This window comes from Geospiza fortis, unplaced genomic scaffold, assembly GCF_000277835.1.
Source record: "Geospiza fortis unplaced genomic scaffold, GeoFor_1.0 scaffold53, whole genome shotgun sequence".
Classification (NCBI taxonomy): domain Eukaryota; kingdom Metazoa; phylum Chordata; class Aves; order Passeriformes; family Thraupidae; genus Geospiza; species Geospiza fortis.
The window spans coordinates 6007425-6032277 of NW_005054305.1; the positions used below are offsets into that span (position 1 = coordinate 6007425).

Here is a 24853-nt window from a genome sequence, read left to right on the forward strand (position 1 = left end):
ATAAAAAATGGTGATAAAACAACCACATCTCCTATGCAAGGATAAAAAAAGAAGACAGTATAGTTGCCACAATTCTTCAGATTTCTCAACCTGTGTCTGCTTTTTGCTTATCTTGCAGGTTTGAGTTGTGCTTGCTTTGCTTTTGATTAAAGAAAAAGCAACCAGCATCCTGACTCTGCCCTTGTTTAAAATTAAATAAGATATTCTCCACAGATTTTAAAGATATTACAAATCTGTATAAAACAAATCTACATGAGCAGAATCAGATCCCTCCTCTATTTACACTTTGAGCAAACAACATAAATACAATAAACACAATATCAAAGAAAGCCTTTCATTGTGATCATTTGTGACAAAAAGAACATTTGAAAATGCAGGTATGCTGCTAACACCTGCGTAAATTATTTTAAGGAATTATGAAATTTAAATAACAGAAACATTAGTATTATTACTGGATGCTAGATGTATTCTGTTGTTCCATGCTTTCAAAATTCTTAGGAAGGTCCAGCAACATACTCTAGTGGAAGGTGTCCCTGTCCATATCAGGGAGGCTGGAAATAGATGAACTTCAAGCTCTCTTCCAACCCGAACCATTCTATGACACCAATCTTTATATGGTTTATCCCTTTCTTTCAGACATCAAGTTTGCAGAGTCCCCATACAAGGGTATTAAAGTAGCATATATGTGTCTGAAATTAGTATAAAAGAAACCAAGCCAAAAATTCTCTGAGACTTGTCTTAAGGGATTGCAGTAAATATCAGGTACTTAAAGAGATGTTATATGATTTCATATATCAGAAGGTTACTTGTTTGATGATGTCAATGTTCATTATATTACAAATCTGGTGTAAATAACACACAAAAAAAGTGAAGGGTGTTTTTTTAATAACAGAAAATTAGTACACTTAGACTTCATTTCTGCAAACATTTACATTCAAGCACTGTCACCCTGTGAAATACCTAATAATTCCTAAATCAGATAACTGTTTTATCTTCACATTAAAAATATGAAAATATAATATAAACATATAAAAAATTTGGCAACAATGTATGTGTAATGCTTAAACACGGTATTTTGGATTACAGGCTGACTTTTAAAATCTTATATGTTCCTTTGTAATACTTGATATTTCCTGAAGAGAAAACGGAATAAGAACCAGTATTTTAGAATGCACAGCAGGTTCTCTTCTTAGTTTCACTTAGAGACACAACGTCTAAGTCATGTAATACACCGGATTTCTGAAAAACAAACAAAAGCAAACACTTCATTAAGATAACTAGAACACAACGGTTGAAAAGTTTGCTTTTTCACATACTTTAATGTAAAATATTTGGTGCAGTCACTGGATATGTTTTTCCTTTGAATATTTAATTAAATGATTGAAGTTTCCTAATAAATTAGATGGAAACTGACGCCTATGCAAGTCCCATTTGGCATCTTTACATTCTTTAGCTGCCTCAAACATCTCTCCTAAATCTGAAGGTAACAGAAAATGTCTTTTGAGGAGTCACTACAAACCATACGTGTCAATCCTGTAAATCTTTACTCACATGAACTGTTCTGTAAGTACAAGTTCTTCTGTTGACTACCAATTTTAGCTAATTTTCAGTTAAGTACCCTTATCTTTGAAGTATTGAGCATGGGTTGGAAAAGTCCAGTTGAAAGGAACAGGTAATACAGAATATTAGTACTCACTAAAGAAAAGGCACAGGCTATTAACTGTTATAATGGATATTAACTTGTTTCATGAAATTCACTGAAATTCTGTTTTCTTGCCTCTATTTAATAACCAGAAATATCCCCAAATGGAAACAGTTCAGTCTTTATCATGATCAAAATAGCACTCCACCCTTGTAAAACATTTATGTACTGATTGCAAAAGCAGATTGTAACAAAAATGAAAATCGTCAAAACCAGGACTCTTCCTTTCAGCAATGAACTCAACTAGATAATTAATGTTGACCAGAAAAACAATCAAACCCAGTTGTGCAATGCAGAACATGTTGCAATCTTGTTCTCTGAAACTATGAACACTGAACCCTGAACTAGGGCACAAAGACACACAGAATATTGTCACATGCCCAGGAAAATGAAAGCCCCAACTTTTCTACCTGCCACTCTGCTGCCTGTGTCTTGGAAGGTTTAGCAACCAAGCACAGAGAAATAAGTACAACCTCTGGATTCACCACATTCCTCTCTCAACCTAAACAGCCATAAACAACCATGTCTGACAATAAAGAGAAGCTTCCAGAGACAACAGCTATCTAAGCTGGAATGAATGAAATCCAAAGCACAGGAAAAAAAGAAAGGAAGAAGGGAAAAAAAAGGCATCATGTAGTACAATACTAATCATGACTCAAAATTGAAAACTTACACATAGAAAGTCACAGGGTAGTTGAACATTGACTACATCCAGAAAGATTCACCTAAAATTACTCAGCTGCATCAGAAAGACGGCAAAATATAAAGTCTCCCCCATGCTACAAATAAGCTTTATGCCTCTTTGGCTGAGAATATTCATCACTTCTTAAAATTCTGGAGAAGATGCATGGAATTTGTTTCCTTTTTCTTCCTGTAGCCATAGTTCCAGCTCTTCCAGAATGCTGGCTGCCCTGTGCCAGAGCTGTCCCCACAAAGAGTGGCTGAGCTCATTCCTCCCTGAGGCTGCAGGGACCCAGGGAGGCTTCCACAGTGCATGGTGCTGGGGGGAGAACATTAAACATCTGGGAGGGGATCAAAAGTGATGGATAGAGGAAGGAGCAGAGGGCAGGAAATGTATTGTGGTGTCTAAACCCCAGGATGGATGCTGAAGCTGTCATCAGTAAAATTATTAGCAAATATGGTCTGACTAGAATATCTGAAGACTGTTGCTTACTGATTTTAGAAATTTCTTGTCATCATGAATTCTTCACATAATGAAGAAATACAGCAGGTGCACTTTTACTTGGGATTGTTTGTCTGTTTTCAGTTTTTTTGGCTTTTTCTTTAATTTATTTTTTGAGTGGGAAGGACCAAAAGGCATAGCATTTTTATTACCCTTGAGAATTCCTAGAAATACCAACATGCAGCTTTATAGCTTCTGCTTAGTTTTAACTTTTTACACAGTTGTGGCTATTATAATTTCTGCTAGGCAGAGACAGTATTTGGTAGTCTGCAAGCATAGACAGTACATTTTTGTAAAATAATTTTTTATGAAGACCTTTCTAAAAAAGGGAGTAAGGCAGATTCAAAATTACACAAACATAACCTTGTCATAATCTCAAGAAATAAGATACCACTCTGGTTTAGAGAGAAGATTCTGAGGGGAAAATAAAAGCTTTGGAAGACAACAGTACAGTAAGAAATTTAATTTCACTCAATTGAGACCAAGAAATAACACTGAACATTGATTGTTGTGAACATCAAATAAATAGGTTTTGTTTCACCCATGCTTTTTCTGGAGAAAACAATCAGTTTAGGTAGTAAAAGAGCTCTAGAAAAATCTCTGTTTGAATTAACCTGTGACTTTCTATGTGTAAGTTTCAGAATTCAAGTTTCACTTACTTAGAGGAAACAGGTAATTTGAAGATGTTGCAGATTATACTTCAAGACCAAACTTCCAGTCAAAGGGGAGAAACTTACATTTCCTTAAACACTTAGGATACTTATTTGCATCCATAGCATTTTACTACTCAATAGTACTTTTAGATGGTAAGTAAGCTCTTCATATATCCTTGGCAAGGATCCTCAGTACTGTTAAGTGATTAAGAACGATGAAACATATTTGATAATGTAACAGTTCTTATAATCTCTAAAATCATTATTTGTTAGTTCATCTACAAACTAGCCAGTGCAGACAGACAAGAACCACCACTCCACAAATAAAGAACAGTAATTTTAAAATTAATTTAAAAGTTGAGGACTATTAATCACTTCAGTTTGTAAGACTGTTCCATACAGGGCCTTTGTGAAGCAAATAAGGGTCTGGGATCCATTTAAGCAAATGTGCTGCATGCATATTTAAAAAGTGCACATTCATAATCTAAAGAGATACTACAAGTCCTGCATAAAGCATTGAAGCAACAATCAGATTTGGGCAATCCCACATAGTGCTCAGCCTCAGCCAGCCTTGGGAGAGGTGGGGCACCCCCTCTCCCGAAATTACAGCAGGGAGGTATGCAAATCTCCCACCTGTGAGAACAAGGCGGGCAGCATTCCTCCTCCAGGGCTCCATGAACACCAACACTTCCAGCTCACATTTCAGCTCAGCTGCTTGGAACTCACTGCCCCACAAGTCAGCCAACAAACAGCCAAAAACTGAAAAGGTGAGAAGAACCAAAATGGTACCAAGAAGCTGGAGTTTCCACTTCAGTATCTTGGGCAAAGTGAGGTTTTGAAAATACCGCCACGGACAAAGATGCCTCTTTACCCTGCAGTGATTTCAGTAAGATGTTGAAATTTCCTGCTATTAAATACTAGTTTTTCCTGTTAAATAGCACAGCAGACAAGTCTCACCTAACTGGCAGGCATCTCTGCAAGCCAGTTTTAAACTTCCTGCTTAAAACTCCCCTTCTGGCTGTCTCTCCTGCCCACTTCTAAGCAGAATTCATATCACTGGCATGCAATAGATACCTAGACACAGGAATTGTGATGAGATGGCTCAGTTACCTTTTTTTTTTTTTTAATCAAGGCAAGAAAGCTAGGGTAGAATACAAAGGAAAATGTAATGAAAAAACCCCAACAACCTCTCTGAAAGGTTTGTAATGGAGTAAATATACAAATCTTCATTAATCTCAGCTGCACATTCCTTGCTGAAAACCTACTCAGGTTAATGGTAGATCCACCTTCTCTAGCACCAGTTTTTGGTATTTTGATACTGGTTAAGTTATTTTGAAGGTGGGGCTCACTGTGGGTTTGAAAGAGTGACAGGATTTTGCTTTACCCATATCATGTTCCCAGTCAAAGTCAGACCTGGAGTGCTTGCTGAAAAATTAGAATAGAAGCTTTGGAGAAACAAACAGAAGAGACTGGAACTGATGTTACTATTATTTATAACTTCTTTAAATTTGAGGATTTTTACTCTTATTAAAAGATGATCCTACTTAATTACTGCGATCATTTTGTTTATATTTAACAGTGATAGTTGACAAAGACTGGTAGAGAACTTCACAAAATGAAGTCCCATGTGACTTCAGTGCCTGACCTGCCATTAGGGAGAGCTCAGTTATTAATAGTCCCAACACTTTTTATGTATTTCGCCTATATTCTGGAATTCAAATTACCTGTTCCAAATACAAAAGAGTTGTCTCACAATCACAATAGGCTGGACAAGGCAAAAGCAGTATTAAGCAAGGGCTAGGGATATATTAGCAGGGAAGGCAATCACTGTGGGAACAGGTAGAGAAGCAGGAGAGGAGGATATGAGGTCTGGCACAGCAGGATCTAACTGCTGACTACATTCCTCAAGGAATGTTGATGAAGGTCTTGCTCCCAAAGCCTGCTATTCCACTATGTCTGAAACATCTAACCCACTGGCAAAGCATGGGGCTCTATCTCCCTCTCCTGTTACTACCATGTAGACTGTAACAATGTTGTCCTGCAATTAGTTATTCACAAACTTGAGAAAACAGGTGTGGATCTCCTGTGAGGTTCCTCATCCCTACAGATAATCTAGGTGATATTTAATATAGTTGCATCATAAAAACTCTGTTTAAGAGAGCAATGTATCTTCAAAGTCAGTATCCCGCAGAAGGAAATGCCAGAAGTAAGCCAAGTCTGTAACTTTCTTTTTTTTCTCCTGGAGTTTAATTTATTTAATTTGAATCATATGAAACCATACAGGCTGAGATATGGAGGCCTCCATAATCAATGGAGGGAGAAAGGCACCTCCAAAACACAATTTTATCCTAAAGACTCATCTCTTTCCATTGAATAGAGATGATTCCAGACAACCAGACCAGTCATGCAAATTTTAGCTGGCTAAGATTGCATGCAAAGATGAGTCTCATCCCCTATACACAGATGATGTGATTAAGTTTTGATTTATGTGACCTAATTATATGCTACTGTTTCCAGAAAAATATCTGGCTCATTCAATGTCCAGAACAGACTTTAAAAAAATTAAATAAGATAGTGTAGTTAAATTTTGCCTTACATTGCACCAGCACTAAGTGAGTTGGTACCATTTATCCTCTTTGCTTTAATCTCTGTACCTCTGCTCCCACATGTGCAATGCTGAATATACCTAATGTTACTAAGAAAGTTAAGGAGATAAAAATCTAAAATGGATCTAAAGTACATCAGTATAAGCATTATGAAAAACCTCTCGAAGGAATTATTATTCTGTGGTCAGTACAAGATAAATAAAGGGCAAATAAAGCCTGGGGCTCCATGCATGACTAAGGGTAATAAAGAAACACTGAGTATGCACTGCTGGAGACACAGGGATCTTTTAGACAAACTAACAATTCCATGAACCTCAGCAATAATGAAATCCGATTTCCTATGGATTTAGGTCTTGAAGTGAATTAAATTTGATATCTGTGATGCAAGTTCCAGCTGGAGTAGCTGGTTGAAGCATTTTTCAGTCTCTCTGTGTAGTGGTCTCTAATATTCTATGAACTAATGCTGGAGACTTTCCTTCTGCAGAGTACTCCACCTCTCACCTTATTTTCAAAAGGAACTACTCGGGAACTTAATTACCTTTTAGTTAGATCTGTCAAATTTGTTTAAAATCAGCTAAGAAGTTCCAAAGGTACTTTAAGAGCAAAGGAATAGAAAACACAGTATAATCACAACAATCGTGTTGCCATAGGAAAGAAGTGTAAAGAAATGAAGGAAGGGCAAAATTGAGGCCTGCTACTTCTGAATGTTCATCTCAAATGACATCCAGCTGTTAAACATTAAATGTTACTCTCAACAGCACAGGGCAAGGATTTAAATGGATTTTCACTGCTCTCTACTCAGGAGATATATATTTATTTAATATGATTAAAATAGTCTTAGTAGTCAATCACTCTTGGGAGGTAGGCAGAATATAAGTTTTGGTTAGTTTTACTGCAGTTTTCAGAAAAAGGTGGTAACTTCATTCTTCTTTTTGTTTTTTGGTGGTTTTTTTTTAATGGAGTTCTCTCCTGATCCTAGTTTAGAAAAATACCAACAATCACACCCAAAAGGACACATACAAAGGCTTGTAATATTTTTTTGAAAACCTACTTGAGAACACTACTGCTTGCCAGGCATGAAACCAAAGAACACAAAAGAGCAAATGCTAACTGCATTCTGGGTGGTATTTTTTTGGTTTTAGTTGTTTTTAGAGGACTGACTCACAAGTTCAAATAGTTCACTGGCAACCAGAAGCATTGTCAAAGAACAGCTGTCATCTATTAGTGAACAGGTTTAGGCATATCTGAGATTCAGGAGACTTATGAATAAATAAAATATTGTTATTTGTCAACATGTCTAAGCAAACTCTTGGAATAATCTATGTCATTAACATTTATTTCCACTGCAGCCTTTCAATGCAATTAAATTGGTTATTATTGCCCTTCTCCAAAAACTCACCAGTAAGAGGAAGTTAAAACTCCTCTGCATTCACTTATTATTAACTGATTGGTTTGAAAATTGTGAGTTCTCAGAATTATGGTATGACTCCTTAGCTGTTACCAATGTAAGCAATAAAAAACCATCAAAAAACATCTGATGGTTTTCATGACACTGCCCATGTAAATTAGAGCTGTTGGACCAAGACCCAGCATAGAATGGTTGAGATGAGAAGTATCTGAAAGGTCAAGCAGCACTTCAGTTATTCAGATCACTGGGATACAGAACTCTTCTCTCTCCCTTAAGCCCACTACAAGACAAACTGCAAAAAGAGATGGGAAAATAGTGACAATACACTGAAACTTTTTTGTTTTGTGTTGTTTAAATGTCTTTAATATGAAACTTTTTAATATGTTTTTCCCCCAACCCACCACTGAACCACAGCCTGTTCTAAATTTTGAAAGAGTCAACAAGTTTAGTACCTCTGTATGAGCTCTATAACTCTGGACACCAATCTTCCCCATCTACAGGAGTGCTTTGTGTAAATGAAGTTACTAAGGACATGCCCACAGTAGATGGCAAGCAAGAATGTACATAAGAAGTCCTAGATTTCCTCAGATCTGCAATGCATCTGAGAATGGTCTACTGCCTGCCAGCCTACCCTGCTTATTTATCTTATCTCTGAGTAGGCTTCACGCACTTCCCAAAAGCGTGGCCATAACAGACTGTCCTAGGGAGTTCCTTTCTTCTGTGGGACTGGGAAAGCAATGATGTGCTCCCACTGAAGCATCTCATCAGTCTGGGACAGATGGTCCATTGCAGAGGGCAGGGAGGCCTGATATCCCCAAGCATAGGTGCCTGGGGCCAAAACGCTGTGCAAAGCTGTATCTCCTTTTTACAATCAGCAAATACATATTTCACCACTACCAAATGGATGTGTGACTGAAATTATCTCAGACTGGCATCTATCATGCCATTTTTCACAGCTACTAGTCACACTTGCTACTGCATTTTCCATTCTCCAAAATTTCATCAGTTAGAGGAAGTTAAAATTCAAGTAGTACATTCAGATTTCACAGTTTTGTGAACAGGCAAATTATTTTGTCGAACCTGAAAACCATGATGAAACTGTATAGTAGATTTTTTTTTTCCCAGCAAACTCTTTCTTATCAGGCTAGTGGTAAAACCAATTGGGCTAAAGGGGTTCTTGTTTAAATCAACAAAAGCATTTTACTAAAAATGGCAAATTATACACCAAAGTAATAGTACATGATGCCTCATCAGGACTCCAAATATTTTTAGCTAAGGTGAAACGTTACTACAGACAAATATGACAAATTCTCACGGGCACATTTTCGAAACACACACACATGCAGAGCATACAACTGTTCAAAGCAGTTCTAATTAAAACCAAGCAGTAGTGTAACATGTTCAACGTGGCCTGAACTTTTTTGCCATGTCCACACTACAAACCCCATGAATTTTCATGAAGGTGAGTAGGAATACTTAAGTTTCACTTACTGTAAAGTAAGCATAGCCAATCTTAATGTGAAAAATACCTAAACAACATTTCTGCATGTGCAGAGAATTCTCTTAGATATCATCCAAACACACTCTGCAGAAATGCTCACTTCACACATATTTGTCTTTGCAGCAGTTATGATCAGAGCTATTGTTTTGTAGTTTTCATGTTTCATACTAACAATATATTCTCTATTTACAGTAGACAACGCCTTTTTCATTTACTTGAGTTATTTTACTTGAGACTTTTTTCCAACAAGCTCAGTAACCCAAGGTCCTGCCATTATCTTCCCGTTCTAAACAATATTTGACTGTTCAGTAGCTGAGCTTCACTTTCATGTCAAAGTAACCAAAATATTTTTTTGCCTTTTTTTTCCTCACCCAAAATAACCAACTACAATTTGTGTTACTATGTAGTATGACAGGACCCCGATTTAGAAGCAGTCCAATCCTGAGCTGTTATGCTGACCACCCCCATGGCTACTTAATCAAAACACTGCTACTTGTGACTTTGTCAGTAATTTTGCTCATTTATCTTTATTATGACTTGAAGAGTATTTGGAGTGGAAGGTTAGTTTTGTATAACTAATATTGGTGATGAATGGCAGTGATGATACATTGCATGAAGAACATCTATTAAAGTCTAAAATAATATTCTGCTGCCTAAAAATAAATTGCAATGCAAAACATTTTCAGAGCTAATGAACAATAATTCAGTCCTACAAAAGAATTGCAACTTTGAGGAGTAAGGACTTTTAAGCCAACACACTCAAGTTAGAGAGATGCTGATTCTGACAGATACAATATTGATTCTACCACTAATTAACTCAAATCTTTAGGCCCTGATAACTTCGAAAGCACTAGTGTAAATCAACCAAACAAACAGCTATGAACCTTGGATAAAACATTTGATTGCTGAACATATAAGCTCCACTGATTCCATCATCATGTGGCATCTTCACTGTGTGCACACTGCAGAAACCTAGAGGAAAAAGGAATCTTCCCGGCTCAGAAGTGGAACTACTTAGGAGCTGTTAACCACTCCCTTAAAGGAAAGTATGGGAAATAAAGCCACAAATGCAGTCTTCCTGAATTTTCACTTTTTCTCTCAACTGTATTGTACCTGCTCACCTCTTTATTTTTCTCTTCTCCCACGATTCTTCTCCCTCATGTTCCTCCTCTGTTACGCCTGCAGCTACAGGATCCCCCCAAAAATACTAACTCCATAATGCAAAAAAGCATCAGCTCTGCTTTGCTTAAACTATTCTGTAGTTACAACCTTGTTTACCCAATTTGTCAAGAAAAATCACCTAACTTCTTTCTTCTAGGAAAAGAAGCCTACCTTTTCCAGGATTTCCTTAGTCAAGACTGAGAATGCATGCTCAATGTTCACGTTTTCTTTAGCACTGGTCTCAAAAAATGGCATTCCGTATTCCCAAGCAAGCTGAAAAACAAATGTAAGAAATGGGATGAACATTCTTCAGGAAAAAAAAAACAGTTCCTAGTACTAGTAGCAAGAAATATGAAGGTGTTCTGACTGCTAACACTCCATAAAAACCCTAATTAAGTACATAACTGCTCAGTAAAGTACTCTATATTCATCCTCACTTTATAAATTTCAGGTACCTTTTAAAACATTCTTCTTAAATTTTTGTGTTTTCAAAACAGCTTTTTAAACCAATCTTTACTTGCAGATAACAAGAATAAAATCCAGTGGGTCTGTTCTCAGTGTTCTGATTTGGAAAATGAACTGTCTCCTAAGCAATTATTTAGAGGAAACTAATGGAGTGCCTGCAGATAAAAATGAGACAAGAACTGTTGAAAAAAAGTGGCAGGATGAAATACAAAAAAGAGATGTTCCTTTATGCTAGACAGAGAGAAGCACAGAGATAACAGACAAGCAAAGAAAACATATGCATGTAAAATGGCATTATGGTAAAAGGCAAAGAGAGAAAATACTTAGATGGGCAGCATAGACTTTACATTGGTTGGTTTTCTTTAATTACTCCTGTTGTCTTATTTCCAGTGTATTTCCATTACAGATAGCTTTGAGTTATGTTGGCATGAATAAATAAACCTCAACACAATATATATACAATAATCAGACTTCAGAGTTTTAGTCAAAATATAATAAAGATTACACTAAAAGTAAAAAAAAAAACAAAGCAAGAAGAATGGTTTCCTTTCCAAAATGCTACAAGAAATTGTAGTTCTGAAAATAAAGATGAAATCTAACTGATTGATTAGACAGAGACCACTTCATAACTTCATAAGGGATTCTGAAACTCAGTGGACTGCTGTGAACTGTTTTCGGTACTGCAGCAACTTGTTACAGAAAGTTAAAATCATTCAACTATTGCCAGTACAAAACAATGATGCATAAGGGTTCATAAAGAAAAAGACAAGCAATAAAAGAATACTGGGCTAATAAAGTAGAGAGAACTACTGGCTCACTGATTATAAAGTACAAAGAAACTACTATTAAAAGCCCTTTTCTTTTCTTGTATCAATCAACAGGTTCCTAGAAGTTACCTATTTACAAACTTTGATGAACACAAACCGACCCTTTAAATCATGGAATTGCAGAAATAATTTTGAAAGACAACCCCACCTGAAAAGAGGCTACTGCCCAAGCAATATTGGGTCAGCTGTGGCTTTGCCTACAGAAGTCTTGAAATCCACCAATGATGGAGATTCTGTAGCCTTTATAGGATCCTCTTCCATGGCTACATCAACGTTCTAGTGCAACTGGTTCTCTTCAACTCCAACCTGAACCTCCCAAGCCAGGACTTGTGTCTGCTACCCATCTGTTTATTGTCTGTCTCTACTGAGAAGAGTCTATTTCTGTCATTCCTTTACTGCCACTTCAGTTGCTGTAGATCAGTAACTGCTCCTTAGCCTGCTCTTTACCCAGCTCCCTCTCCTCATGGAATACCAGTACAAGACACCAATCACCTTTATACCTGTCTGCTGGACCAGCTGCAGTTTCTCAACACCCTTCTTGAAACAGGAGAGCCAAAGCTGGACACACTATTCCATGTGGCCTTGTCAGCACTAAGTAACGGGGGGTAATAATTTCCCCAGATCCACCATCCATTATCCTTCTAATGTTGCTCAACACCTTTAAAGCCATGAGGGAACACTGCTGACTTATATTCAAGCTGGTGTTCATTGTAACTCACCAGTCTTTTGTGGCAGGGTAGTGACTCCTGCCTTGGATTATTCCATCACAGGTGGAAATCTTTGCACTTCATGAACTTCACGATGTTTCTGCTGGCCCAGTTCCCAAGTTTATCAAGATCCCACAGAATCGGTGTTCTCCCGTGTGGTGTGCCAGTCACACCCCTTAATCTCATGTCACATGCAAATCTCCTTCTATCATCAGCCAAATCACCAGTGAAGATGCCAAACAATGTGACTGAAGCAAGGCTGACTGCCTATAGCCCCCAGAACCTTCTTCCTTGCCTTTTTAAAAAGACACGTCATGGCATCAAAAGGGATCTCTTCCAACCACCATGATTTTTCAGAGTTGACTGACAGTGGCTCAAATCACAATGATCAGCTCTTTCAGCACAACTGGGAGAACTTCCTCATGTCTATGGGCACATCCAACTTTCCTAAGCAATTTCTAATCCAAAGCTTTCACACTGCTGGCTGACCTGCTCCTTCCCAAACCAAGAAGGAACCTGCAGAGGCCTGGGAGCAAGCTCTACTTGTGAAGACCAAAGAAAAGAAAAATCAAATCAAATCAAAAAACCTTGAGTACTTGAGTCTTCTCTGTATCATGTTACTACATTGCCCACTACACCAATCAATGCACCCCCATTTTCTCTATATGTGCACAATATTGGTCACAGAAGATTAATGTATGTATCTTTTAACTTCACCCTGCATACTGCTGAACTTTATGGCAAGCAAGTCCTCCAAAAGTGTAGCTCAGTGCAAAAACCCCCACTGGTCCAGTGGTAAAGCAGTTGAAAGTATGAACATGTGTTTGTCTACTCCCTCTCTGAAAGACAATAGGAAAACGTATTCAAATAACTATTTTTTTTTTTTTCCCTTTGGGAACATCTTGAATAGATCCATAAATAAAATACCTAAATACATTTACAAACCTGTGGGAATTATGCTACTGACAAATGATATTTTATAATATCCTTGATAACAGTTTGGAGAACTTGTGTGAAATAAGCTTGTATCTTACCAACAACAATAAGTAATGCTAATACTACTTCCTAGCAAAGTGCTGGTGTGATTTCTTAGTGCTGAATCAGAGAGATATGTCTGAAATATTCCAAAACTGTGCAGAGTTCTATTATGTGTGAAAAATCAGCTTTTAAACTATAAATCAGCTTCAGCTATGAAGACAGCAAAAGCAAAAAAAAAAAGGAAGAAGATTTTACTTGGCTATTTCAGTTAGAAAGATTGGATAGGAGAAAACCAGCCACATTCTACCAAGTCATATAACCTTCAGCATTTTTATCTTTCAATGAAAATGATAATCATTTTGGGGGTGAACAGAGGAGCCCAAGAAGGTTGAGTTAGAACTTTTATGTAAGTGAATAAGAAGCAATTAATACAAGAAAATTATACTTCGTAGTGTTAAAATTAAATATCTCAATTTCTGAGTGACCACAATTACATAAATTTGTACAAAATAAATTATTACATGATTTTGTGCAAAAAGAAACAACAAAAAAATTTCTCAGCATTAAACTGAAATGAAATTATACACAACAGCCACTCAGTTATAACAGATTTTTACAGAAATGCCAATATACATGATGAGATTCCCAGGGAACCTAGTGTTCTTCTGCACAAGAGACTGAAAGGTCATTCTATCAGGGCAATATGAAATATGTAACTACAAATTATTATTTGTCAAAGTTAGAATCAAACTGTTTCCCCTCTTAATTAGGATATTTTCTTCTTTAGAGCGAGAGGACAATTACTGTGTCTCTCTATCTCTGCTAACAGAATCTTTCTCCAGCACATTCAGTCAGATCCTTTAGCACTTCTAAATCATATTAAAAGAAGAAATAGTATAACAGAAGAGTTGCCTTGACTCAAAACACAGGCGAAATCTAGAAAGCAGACTCACTGGGGAGGAGATAATGGTTTCTTTCTGAAAAAAAAATACTACATTAAGAGGCATTTTGGTTGCATGGTTAAGAGCCCACAAGTCAGAAAATGTCATGGTTAATACCCTAAGCAAAACCCTACTACTGCCCTCTGGTGCACATGTATCCAGTGACTCTAAGTTTCTGACAGTGCATCCTTTGTGTGAGACTACAACATGTATTTTTCAGCAACCTTATTCCTTGTACACAGATATGGTACATTAACATTGAAAGCATCTTGCATGTGAACTGTGAACTCTCAGGAGTGTAATGTTGTCCAAAAATTGATGTTATATTTTTAAAGTTTCCTAATCTGGGATTATATAATTGGCAAGAAGGTATCAGTGTGTTTTTCTTTAAACATGAGACATCCTGCTTGACTCACCATGCCTGAAAGCATAACAGGAGGGCTAATTCCAAGTTCCAGAGAACAGATGCATACAGTTTGCAGTAGCAAAATTTACTGATATACAGGACCCGCTGTCCCGCAATATTTAATTATTATCCCAATTTCTTCTGTCATAGCATGGCTTCTGAATGTCCTCACTGGCTCTCAGTGAAAGACCTTTGCCATTCCCTTTAGAACAGCACTCTCCACTTAGTAAGTTCTTCCCCCACCCATGGTCAGCAGCTAGAAACTCTACTGCAGTTGAGTCAACTATATGTCACATACACAGTTTTGGGAAGCTGGATGTTCAGTATTCGTCCAGTCTTATTCAAGGCTATTCAACAGACAATGCAGATCACTTTGCACAGGCTGCCAGAATAGTTCTTTTTAGTCAGACTGGAGCAAAAATATCAATGATTGGTGGTATCAGAAAAATTATGCAGAATGTATTTCATTTTAATATTACATTACAACAGTACTCTGAAAATGCAGTCTATATAAGATTTCTGTTGTAACACTTAAAACTTTTAAAGCACATTTTAACCTTTAAAAAAAATTTGGTATTCTGAAGAGATCAGCAAGGGATTACTTAATGCATTTCTAGCACTCTAGAACTTCACAACTGCTCTTCTAGAGCCAAGTCCTAATAGAAGTTTGGAATTCAGGAGCTTTTTTACCATTTTCGGTTTAACAGCTCAGTCACATACTAAGAAACTCAGGAGGACCCAAAGAAAGTACTAAAGATACCTTTTCTCCTTTCTGTTTTGGAACTACCCGTTCTGACTCCTTATCACACTTGTTGCCCAACAGTATTACGTCCACTTCATCACCTGCTTTCTAAAAGAGAACCAGCATTAATAAATGTCAAGTAAGAAAAAAGCAAGCAACAAAAACCCTTCACCTTCAGCTCACACTAACCTTCAGCACTCCATTTCCTTGAAAGTAAAGGCTAAATTCTCTCATGACCTTCATATGTGCAAATATTTCCAGCAGTTACTGGGATTTGGAGGAAAACAGCAAGAATGCAAAGAGCAGAAAAAAGCTACTTGGAAGTGCCACGTATAATTTCCAACCCCTTTCATAAGATATAAAGTATATGGTGCATGGGCACCATCTTCTGATGAATGCTCCAGCTTGAGGCTTTAAAGTGACTGGAAATGCCCTGAATTCACAGACACTGCCCTACTAAAAGTAATAGATTCATGGATTAGCATATGAGTCTGCTCTACATCCAGCACTCACAAGTAAAAGGGAAGGAATTTGCTGCACCTGAAAGAGCACCTCTCTGTGCTTCACTTTTGCACACAGACAGTAAAATTACTTTCAAAGTGTTCAAACTCAACGTAAAAGTCTGATTATTCCAAGACACTAGGAAGAAGGCAATAGATTTTAATGAAGTAAAATTTAAAAACCTCATTGATTTCAAAAGGAAGAAAAATCTACCTTTTTGACCTTGTCTCCTTCTCTGTTCCTCTAATCCACTCACATGCATGATGACTGTGAAATGCACTGCGTTTTTCACATCAGTGTTATTTTAAGATAAGCCATTGTAACTATACGTGACTGGACTAATGACAAGAAAAGAGAATAATTCTGCAACAGCATGTGGAATTTGAAAACTGACATTCATTGTGAAAATCATAACATTTAAAACTGCTTTTGGTGCTTAAATGGAGGGCACTGAGGGTCTCAATCTACAAACAATTGAAGCTACTGTAGTCTGATGCCATGGCTTTTATTCCGGAGGTACATGCTCCCACAGCTTCCCTGATGACTCAAAGGGCCTGGTCTCAGGCTGCAGATCTCTCTACAGGGACTTTGATGAAATCTCTGATCTCTGTCAAATGCTTAACTTTTGTAAATTTGCCATAAGACAAAATCCACTACAACCATACACAGAAAAACCTCTATTCATTAAAGGATGAGAGAACACTATTTTTAGTCTATTTCTACTTTTACAACAATTTGAAGACTTCATCAGTAGGCAAAATTTAATATTAAGGGACACTATTTATTTTTTCTTATTCCATTCTCCTCTTAGAGTCATCTAGACTTATTTCATACCCACAGTTTACTAAAATGAAGTAAACTTCATAAGAGTACAAAGTAGAGGCCTAAAATAATGAATTATTCTACCTGGATTAATAGACCAAAATGTTGGCTGTTTCAGAATGCATTGAAGCTTCACTCATTAAGATCAGTGGCTCTCCTACATAAAACCGCATACATCAGCCCCAAAATAGGCTAAATAGACAATTAAATCTCATTATGTAATCAACCTTTAATTTGGAAGAATACTGAAGGCTGATGAAGGTTTTACAAGTGACATTTGACTTTACTGTGAAGTTAAAGTCTAGAGGGAAATACTTGCATACTGCATGCACAAACCAACTAAATTCATTCTGTAACTTAATTTCTCTATTAACAGCACAAATTTTTGCAGTAGGAATGTTCTTTCTAAACAGCTTCAGACAATAAAAACATTTAAATGAGGTTTGAGGTACAAGGCCTTTCAGCAAGTATTTATTAGTACTACCAATCACAAAGTATTTACTTCTGCATATAACTACTATTTCTACCTCGATATAATGTATTAATGTATTTTCACTCTGTCTGGATCCTCCACCACAGCACTTACAGTTCTCCTTTTTAAAAGATGATATCTTGCAGTTTCATGCATTTAGAAAACTGAAGACTGTTACTCAAAATGATGTCCATTTTAAATTCTGAAAATTGATTATACATGATGTCTTAAAAAACTAAATCAATATGACTAGGCAGAAGTTTGACCATGTGCTCAGCTGGCATAAAAACTGCATGGGTACACTGATTTCAACTGGCCAAAAATACGGCTTTTCAGTGCTTCCAAAAGCTTGCTGTATATTTTCATGCTCTGTTATTTATAGCTCAGGAATAAGCTTTCCAAAGGTAAAATCTATAGCTAAAAAGATGAAGGCTATTTTACAGTTAAAATCCTATTATGCAAGTCAGCACTGAATAAGCTCATAGACTCAGGAAACATTTTTCTCCCATATTATGGAAAAGTACTATTAAAAAACATCAGTTTCATCAAGGCTGAAATAATTTTTTTCCAGATAAAGTTTTACTCTGGTATCTCAAAAAATACCAATTTTTGATTCACTCTTTCAGTTTTTCTTTGCATTTCAAGATTTCAAAGTTCACATTATCCTGAAGGTTAAAATAAATATAATCTGAACCTGAAGAATACGTACACTACTATATTTTGAGAAGGAAAACATCATCATCGTATTTTTCTGAAAAAAATGGAGCCAAGAGATTTACTGAGACTGACCAAGTCTTCTCAAGTGTTTGGCACAGCTTGGAGCCACCATGCTTTGGCAGAAGGGTTTTTCTCCCACTGGGTTCCCAGGCAGCTGGATGTGGCAGCAGCAGGAGCCAGGCTGCTCTGAGCAGTGGCCACAGGAGGGAGCAGCAGCAGAGCCTCCAACTGAGCAGTGCCACATCCTGCACTCGGAACACTGGACACTCACATCACAGTATCACAGTATCACAGTCTCTGTAGCACACTACTGACAGGGGCCACCCACCCGTGCCCTTCACCCCACTGCTTAATGTCCACCCAGCCAGGGAAATACACAACCTGACTATGAGGCTATTAACTGTCACAGACATGTTTTATGAAAAATCCTTTCCTTAGGATTTTTTCTCCTGAGAAGCTGAGAGGCCTCAGGAACAAAATGTAAATGATGGTTATCTGCTGCTGTGGAATGCAACAGGTGGATCTGTGATTGGTCTCATGTGGTTGTTTCTAATTAATGGCCAATCACAGTCCAGTGTCTGGACTGTCTCGGACAGTCAAAAGCCTTTGTTATTCATTCTTTTTCTATTCTTAGCTAGCCTTCTGATGAAATCCTTTCTTCTATTCTTTTCGTATAGTTTTAATATAACGTAAAATAATAAATCAAGCCTTCTGAAACATGGAGTCAACATTCTCATCTCTTCCCTCATCCTAAGACCCCTGCGAACACCACCACAATTAAGAGAAATCAAAAATGCAAAAGTGAAAATATCTTGTTCATTCCTTTTGTATATAATTTGTCTGGGGATTTGGGTGGGGTTTTTTTCAAACGTTAAGTCTTTTTTTTCCTACAGTTTTTATTTTCCAGAAGTGCTGTGAATTCATGAGAGTATGAAAAGTAGCAGACACCTTTTCTATGAGAAAACTATACCATATCTGTACTTACAGACTATTAGAAGAAATTATCTCTTCACTTCTTAAATGGTGAACACAGACCTACCAAGAAAGATCCCAACCTCCCCTGCAGGAAACTCCCCATGATGATTATGAGCTCGCCCAGAGTCCTCATATAAAGCTATCTATCCAGGGATACATCTTCCAGAACACCACATTGTCCCTTCACCACATCTCCAGGGTGTAGCTGTGAAGGGCTGCTTGATATTGATACTCATTAATTACAGTTTAAGAAGGCAACAGAAGTTTGTCTGTAGGTCCAAACAGTGAAACTGAGAACCCGCAGATGATAAATAAACTATGGGAATTCTTAAGTGGTCTGTTTTGAGGAAGAAATGTAGCTTTTCACATGTGAAAAACATGTACATAGTCAAACATCAAGATGAAGGCAGAGCTGGAGAAGACCATAAAACTGGGAAACTTCTTATTCATTAGACAATGACACTAGAAACCTACCCTTTGTAGTACTGAATAACAATTTGTTAGAAATAGATTGTCCTCAGAGTCTCTTTAAAAGCATCACATGGGCAGTGTTCATATTAGGATTGCCAAACATGTCTCTTTCCACATATTTTCCTAAATGCTACCATATGATCTCAATTACAAATGCCTGGTTTCCGGGACTTCGGTGGAAATAAATGACTGATCAAATTTATTTGTCTACTAGTGATATAAACCAATTTATCCCAAAGCCAACCCAAGACTACAGACAAACCAGTTTAATAAAATGACAAGAGAAACAATTTTAAGTTCTAATCAGAGCCATAATGACAAACCTATCTATGAATTGGGACAATTCAATCTTTTGACATCAAGCTTTCCCACCTGAGGAAGAAAAACTGAGAAGAATTTCAAGTCAAACTAATTTGCACTTGTAAAGCAGTTTGCTGTGCTGCTTTTATTTAAGTATGATGCTGAAATACAGTCTAGTTGCCCAAATGACCAGAGGAACCAAACCAAAAAAGGCCACTATGCAGAAATGAGAGCAACTCAATAATTCATACAGTTCATATCCTGATTAAGGGATCACTTCTTCAGGTAGGACAAATAGAAAGTTAATGTATTTTAAAAACCACTAAACAAACTACTGTAACCAAGACTTGCACAAGAAAAGAAAATTATCTTCTCCATGCAGAAAATTCTGTGATGGCAGACAATTTCCAGCACAGAGATAATTGTTAGGAGCTGGTATTGCCACCTTGATGGCCACATCAGAAGACTAGCACAATTAAAACCAACTCAAGGTATTTAGAAGTAAATTAAGACCTACCATCTATGTCAACCATACATTGTCAACCATACCATCTATTTTTGCAGACCCAGATGCCATGTGTGAATAATGGAGTGATTTAGTTGACAAGGACTTCTAGAAGTCAGCTGATCTAGTCTTCCACTCAAAGATGGGCCAACTTCAAAATCGGGTGTTTGTTCAATGCCTTGTTGCATGGGGTTTTAAGTGAACCCCTCTGGGCACCTATTTGAGCATTTGAGACACTCTATTGTGAGGAACCATTTGCCAATGTAAGTTGGAATCTTGTTCAAAACATCCTGGAAAAAACTGGTTTCTGCAAGATGATTTGGTACACAGCTGCTTGTGTTTATTTAATTTTTAAAGGCCAAGCAGCATCAGCCTTTCAGAACAGGTGCATACAGTAGCTAAAAGCCAGGTCAGCAGGAGTTACACTTTCATAAATTGCACTTAACCTGCAATTCTACAAATAAAGAATGGTTTCAGGTTCTAAAGTTATCTTCCTGCAATTATCATGCTCCTAATGAATGCATTACAAATCCAATATTCCTATATTGGACTTGCCAGTAACGTCCTAAAATATTAATCTGTGTATGAGTATATTTTTCTAGCAAGCTTTTAAAAAGTACAGTTATGTTACTTAGTTCCCTCTAGTTCTGAATTCAAATTTTACAGCAATACAGATATGGAAGCATATTTGTGTCTTGTACTTCCTTGGACAATAATTCATTTTTAATAGTGAAGCTGCTGTATTCCGCACTTAAACTAACTGAAATATAATGAGAACATTACTGGTAATCTGATTGTAATTGCACTGACTGGCCAGTTTTTATAAAATCAATGGGAGTTTTTAAGAATACTAAATTGCTTGGATTGTTATTTTCAACTGTTGCAAAAATGGCTTAGCACACTGAACAGATTTTTAAAAAACTTTCTGTTTAAAATCTTTATGTGCAAAGAACCAAAAAATGAGAGCATTATGTAATAACTGAATTGCCTCCAAAATTCCTGTTTGACTGGTTCAGGTGCAAGCTTTACACCTATTAGTCTGGTATTTAGTGAAGTCTGGATTCTCTCTGTTTTCCTTTTAAAAACTTATTTATTTTTTCTACACTTGCATAATTTAAATGGTGCTGTTGCAACAGTCACTTTGATTTTGGGCATTTGTAGGGAATTAAATACTGGTTTACATTCACAGACCAAAGCAAGTGCAAGGAATGTCACCGACCTCCAGGAAGTAATTAATTTTCATGAAATGCCCTGTCTTTTAACAGTTATTGCTTAAAAACATTTCTTTTGCAATGAATAGCCCCATATATTTTCACCAAGACACTTCAGAAATTGATATCCCACTAGGACTAAATTAAATTTTTTATTACTATCTAGCTCTATTACAACACTAATTGCTAGTTTTGAGATTGGTACAATCAATCATGCAATTTACATTCCTAGAAATTGTTTTAGATTGAGTATTTTTCCATTTTTTAAACTTTAAACTGACAGAAGTACCTTCAGGGGTTAAGATTAAACAGTCAAAGTATTAATACCTTGAGTACATTTACATGAAAGCTTTTAAAATGTCATAAATGGAGAGCAGGCTTGTGCAGGTGTCATTTCCTGATTGTCTAAATCAGATCTAAACATGCATGGTGGCCACAGGAGCTACTTTCATCCTTCCCTCCATCCTGACCATACAGCCCTGATACCCTTCTTGCTGTTTGTGGCTGTGCACTGTAGCTTACTGAATCAATCACCCTGTTGATCTAATTGAAGATGACAGGACAATATGACCCCTTTGGAGCCAGTGTGAAGCCAGAACAATATTTTATGTTGAAATATAGATAGACAGACAGACAGATAGACAGACAGATAGATAGGTAGATAGATAGATGATAACTAGATAGACAGACAGGAATGTGAAGATAATCTACATTTTCAGTTTCAGGTAACAGTAAAACTGCCCTCATACTGTTTGCTGAGCTAAATCTATGTTAACCATGAAACTGTACAACCAGTGGCATATCTGGCTGTGACTTTTGTTTGGCCAACAGAAGAAAGGCACATGCTTTTCCTAAAAAAAGTAAGAAAACAGATGTGTTAGTTTAAAGTTTGTGCAGACAAGCCATTAAGAATATTGTGTCATTGAATCTCCTTTGTAACACATTACTGAAGTTAGGCTCTGTTGCCACTAAGACTTTTAAGATGGCTCTAAGGTCAAGAACAATGATTTACTAGGTTACCAGAGTAATGTTTTAAAAAATGAGATAATGTGCATGTAATGTTTTCCTAAGGGTATAAGATATCCCATGTATATATTATTGGATATATGATCATATGTAATTCATTAATTCAGCTGTATACTGAAGCTGTGAAGGGAAAAAAATAATGCTTTTGATGGTTTTATTTCAAGCCCCCTTTCCCAAGATGAAAAGCTCCCTTTTCCATCCACCCCCACCAAATCACAAGAGTATTTAAAAACTTGCCTTAAACTTTACTTGATTTTGATCAATGGAGAGCACTACCTTGCTTGTATTCTTATACCACCTTCCACAAGCATAGTAACTACAAACTGTTGTGCTACTGCTGAGGAGAAATACCTCTGCTCCCTACAGCCTCCTCAGGAGGGAAAGTAGAGAGAATGACACTGATCTTTTTCCCAGATATCAAGAGACAGGACACATGGGAATGACTCAAAGTTGTGCCAGGGATATTCAGACTGAACACTGGGAAGCATTTCTTTACTGAGCCGGTGGTCAAACACTGGAACAGGCTTCCTAGGGAGATGGTCAATTCCCCAAGCCAAATCAGGAGGCATCTGGAAAATGCTCTTAGTAGCATAATTTAAGTGTTCGTTAGTGCTTAAGTGGTTGGGCAGCTCGACTAGATGATCACTGAAGGTCCCTTACAGCTGAACTTTTCTAGTCTAAAACTGCATTGCCTCTATCTAATAGAGAACACATCCACAGTGACCTACCAAAAAAGACTTGGAATACAGGGTTAGAGTCAGCTGAATGATCTCCTGTCTAAGGGCTAGCCCATGCCTCTGTCCCTTCACATTGTTTCCAGACATTCTTCTGGACTTCTTACTCCTACCTGTTTACCTTACTGCAGCCCCAGCTAGTGTCAGACCTTTCTATGAGCCTCTCAAACTCACTGATAGAGCAGAAAAACCACTCAACTTCTTTTGCTGTGTTAGTTTTCTACCACATAGGAAGTCAGAGCAAAGCACAGAGGGCTCTGACAAGCTCCAGTGGGAACACATACCCTGTCTGGCAGCCATGTGCTGTTGAATCACTTCCTATGTCACATGAAAGCACGTATTTCTGGCTGCAGCATCAGGAGCAGCTGAGCTAACCAAACAGCCTCCCACCCCACTTCCTCCCTCTTGAAAACATCCTCTCCAGGAATATGCAGCAAGGACAAAGAAGATATTTAATTCCTTTGATCTTGGGATGAGGTAACTACATTGAAGTAATGAAATTAGGAAAGGGAAATCACTGGCTGTGATACGGAATTTTGATATGGAATCTAATTAAAATCCCAGGATGAGCTCATGCAGACTGATCTATGCATATCCACACCAGTGACAAGAGCACCATAATGCAGCATGCACAAAGAGGGATGGGAAGCTATGTTTTAGAACTACTTCAGAAAACATTCCTCCATCAGCATGGGCTTGCCTAAATATAAACCACGTTCCAGCTTCAGATGACAGTAATTCTACTATCATACTGTGTGCTGAGTTAAATGCAAGAAATTCTGGTTAGAAACATACAGGAACAAGAATACCTGTCATGCAGTTGTTTAAAACAACACGTTAATTACCTTCATTTAGTGATCAATTGCTGACAGATATATTTACCTCATATATGTCATTTATCCAGATTGTTATACTTTGAAAACTCTTCAGATTTGTGATGTCATATACGAGAACAAAGCCTTGTGCACCACGGAAATAGCTGGTACTAAGTGTATGGAACTGTTCCTGGCCAGCAGTATCCCTGTAGGAAATTGTAACAAATCACACACATACAAACAAACAAACAAACAAACAAAAAAGAGATTATCAGACTGCAGAATCCCCAAGAAAGATTACTTTACTTTAAGGAGTATTGTTCAAATTTTAAATTATGTACTCTAACACGAAAGGAAGAAGAAAAAACACAGATGACAGAAAATCTGGGTGCCAGATATAGCAATAAAAGAAATACACTGGAAATTTATTCTGTATAATACAGCCCTACTAGGGAAGCCAAGCCAGTGGCTGAAACCTGAGAGTAATGTCAAGCCCACCATTCCTTCTTTATATAAATAATTCAGGTGATAAAAAGATAAGATGTCAAATGACATCCCCATATTTCGACAAGCCCTTTCTAAACTGTGATACAAACAACAACCTGGTTTAGATGGAAGACAGGTTTTGGGAAAAAGCCATAAAATATAAGGACACGCTGGCTCTTACACGTAATGCCAAAACTTGAGGAAACAAACGCAAATGGGATCCCTCAATCTGCTTCCAGAGATCTTGACTACAAAGTACCATACCTGAAATGTTTCTACACTACTACACCAAGCAAGAGGAACAAATGAGACAAGCTCCAAGCTTTATCCCAGTCCCAGAGACATGGCATCACTGGCATGAGTGAAACCTGATTGGAAATAACATTAATAAGGAAGGTGCATGCCCAGGAGAAGCAAAGTCAGGTAACATGGAAAGAATACAGAGATTCTGTCTGCCACTGTAGGAAGAAAATCTGTGTGGTCAAAGCTACACTGGAGTTGAAGCTGACAGAAACATGGGAGACAATAAAAAGTTTTT

General features: G+C 37.3%; 1 protein-coding gene across 1 annotated transcript in view; it reads right to left on the reverse strand.

Moving 5' to 3' along the window:
• Positions 1-320: 320 nt before the first annotated feature.
• LOC102042945 (ras-related protein Rab-10-like) overlaps positions 321-24853 on the reverse strand; it is a 32246-nt gene continuing 7713 nt past the window's right edge. Inside the window, exons 3-6 of the mRNA XM_031066561.1 lie at positions 23897-24035; positions 15299-15388; positions 10386-10487; positions 321-1239 (exon numbers count right to left, since the gene is read on the reverse strand). Coding sequence (XP_030922421.1) covers positions 1165-1239; positions 10386-10487; positions 15299-15388; positions 23897-24035 — 406 coding nt within the window. The 3' untranslated portion in view covers positions 321-1164. The remainder of the gene's footprint in view (positions 1240-10385; positions 10488-15298; positions 15389-23896; positions 24036-24853) is intronic.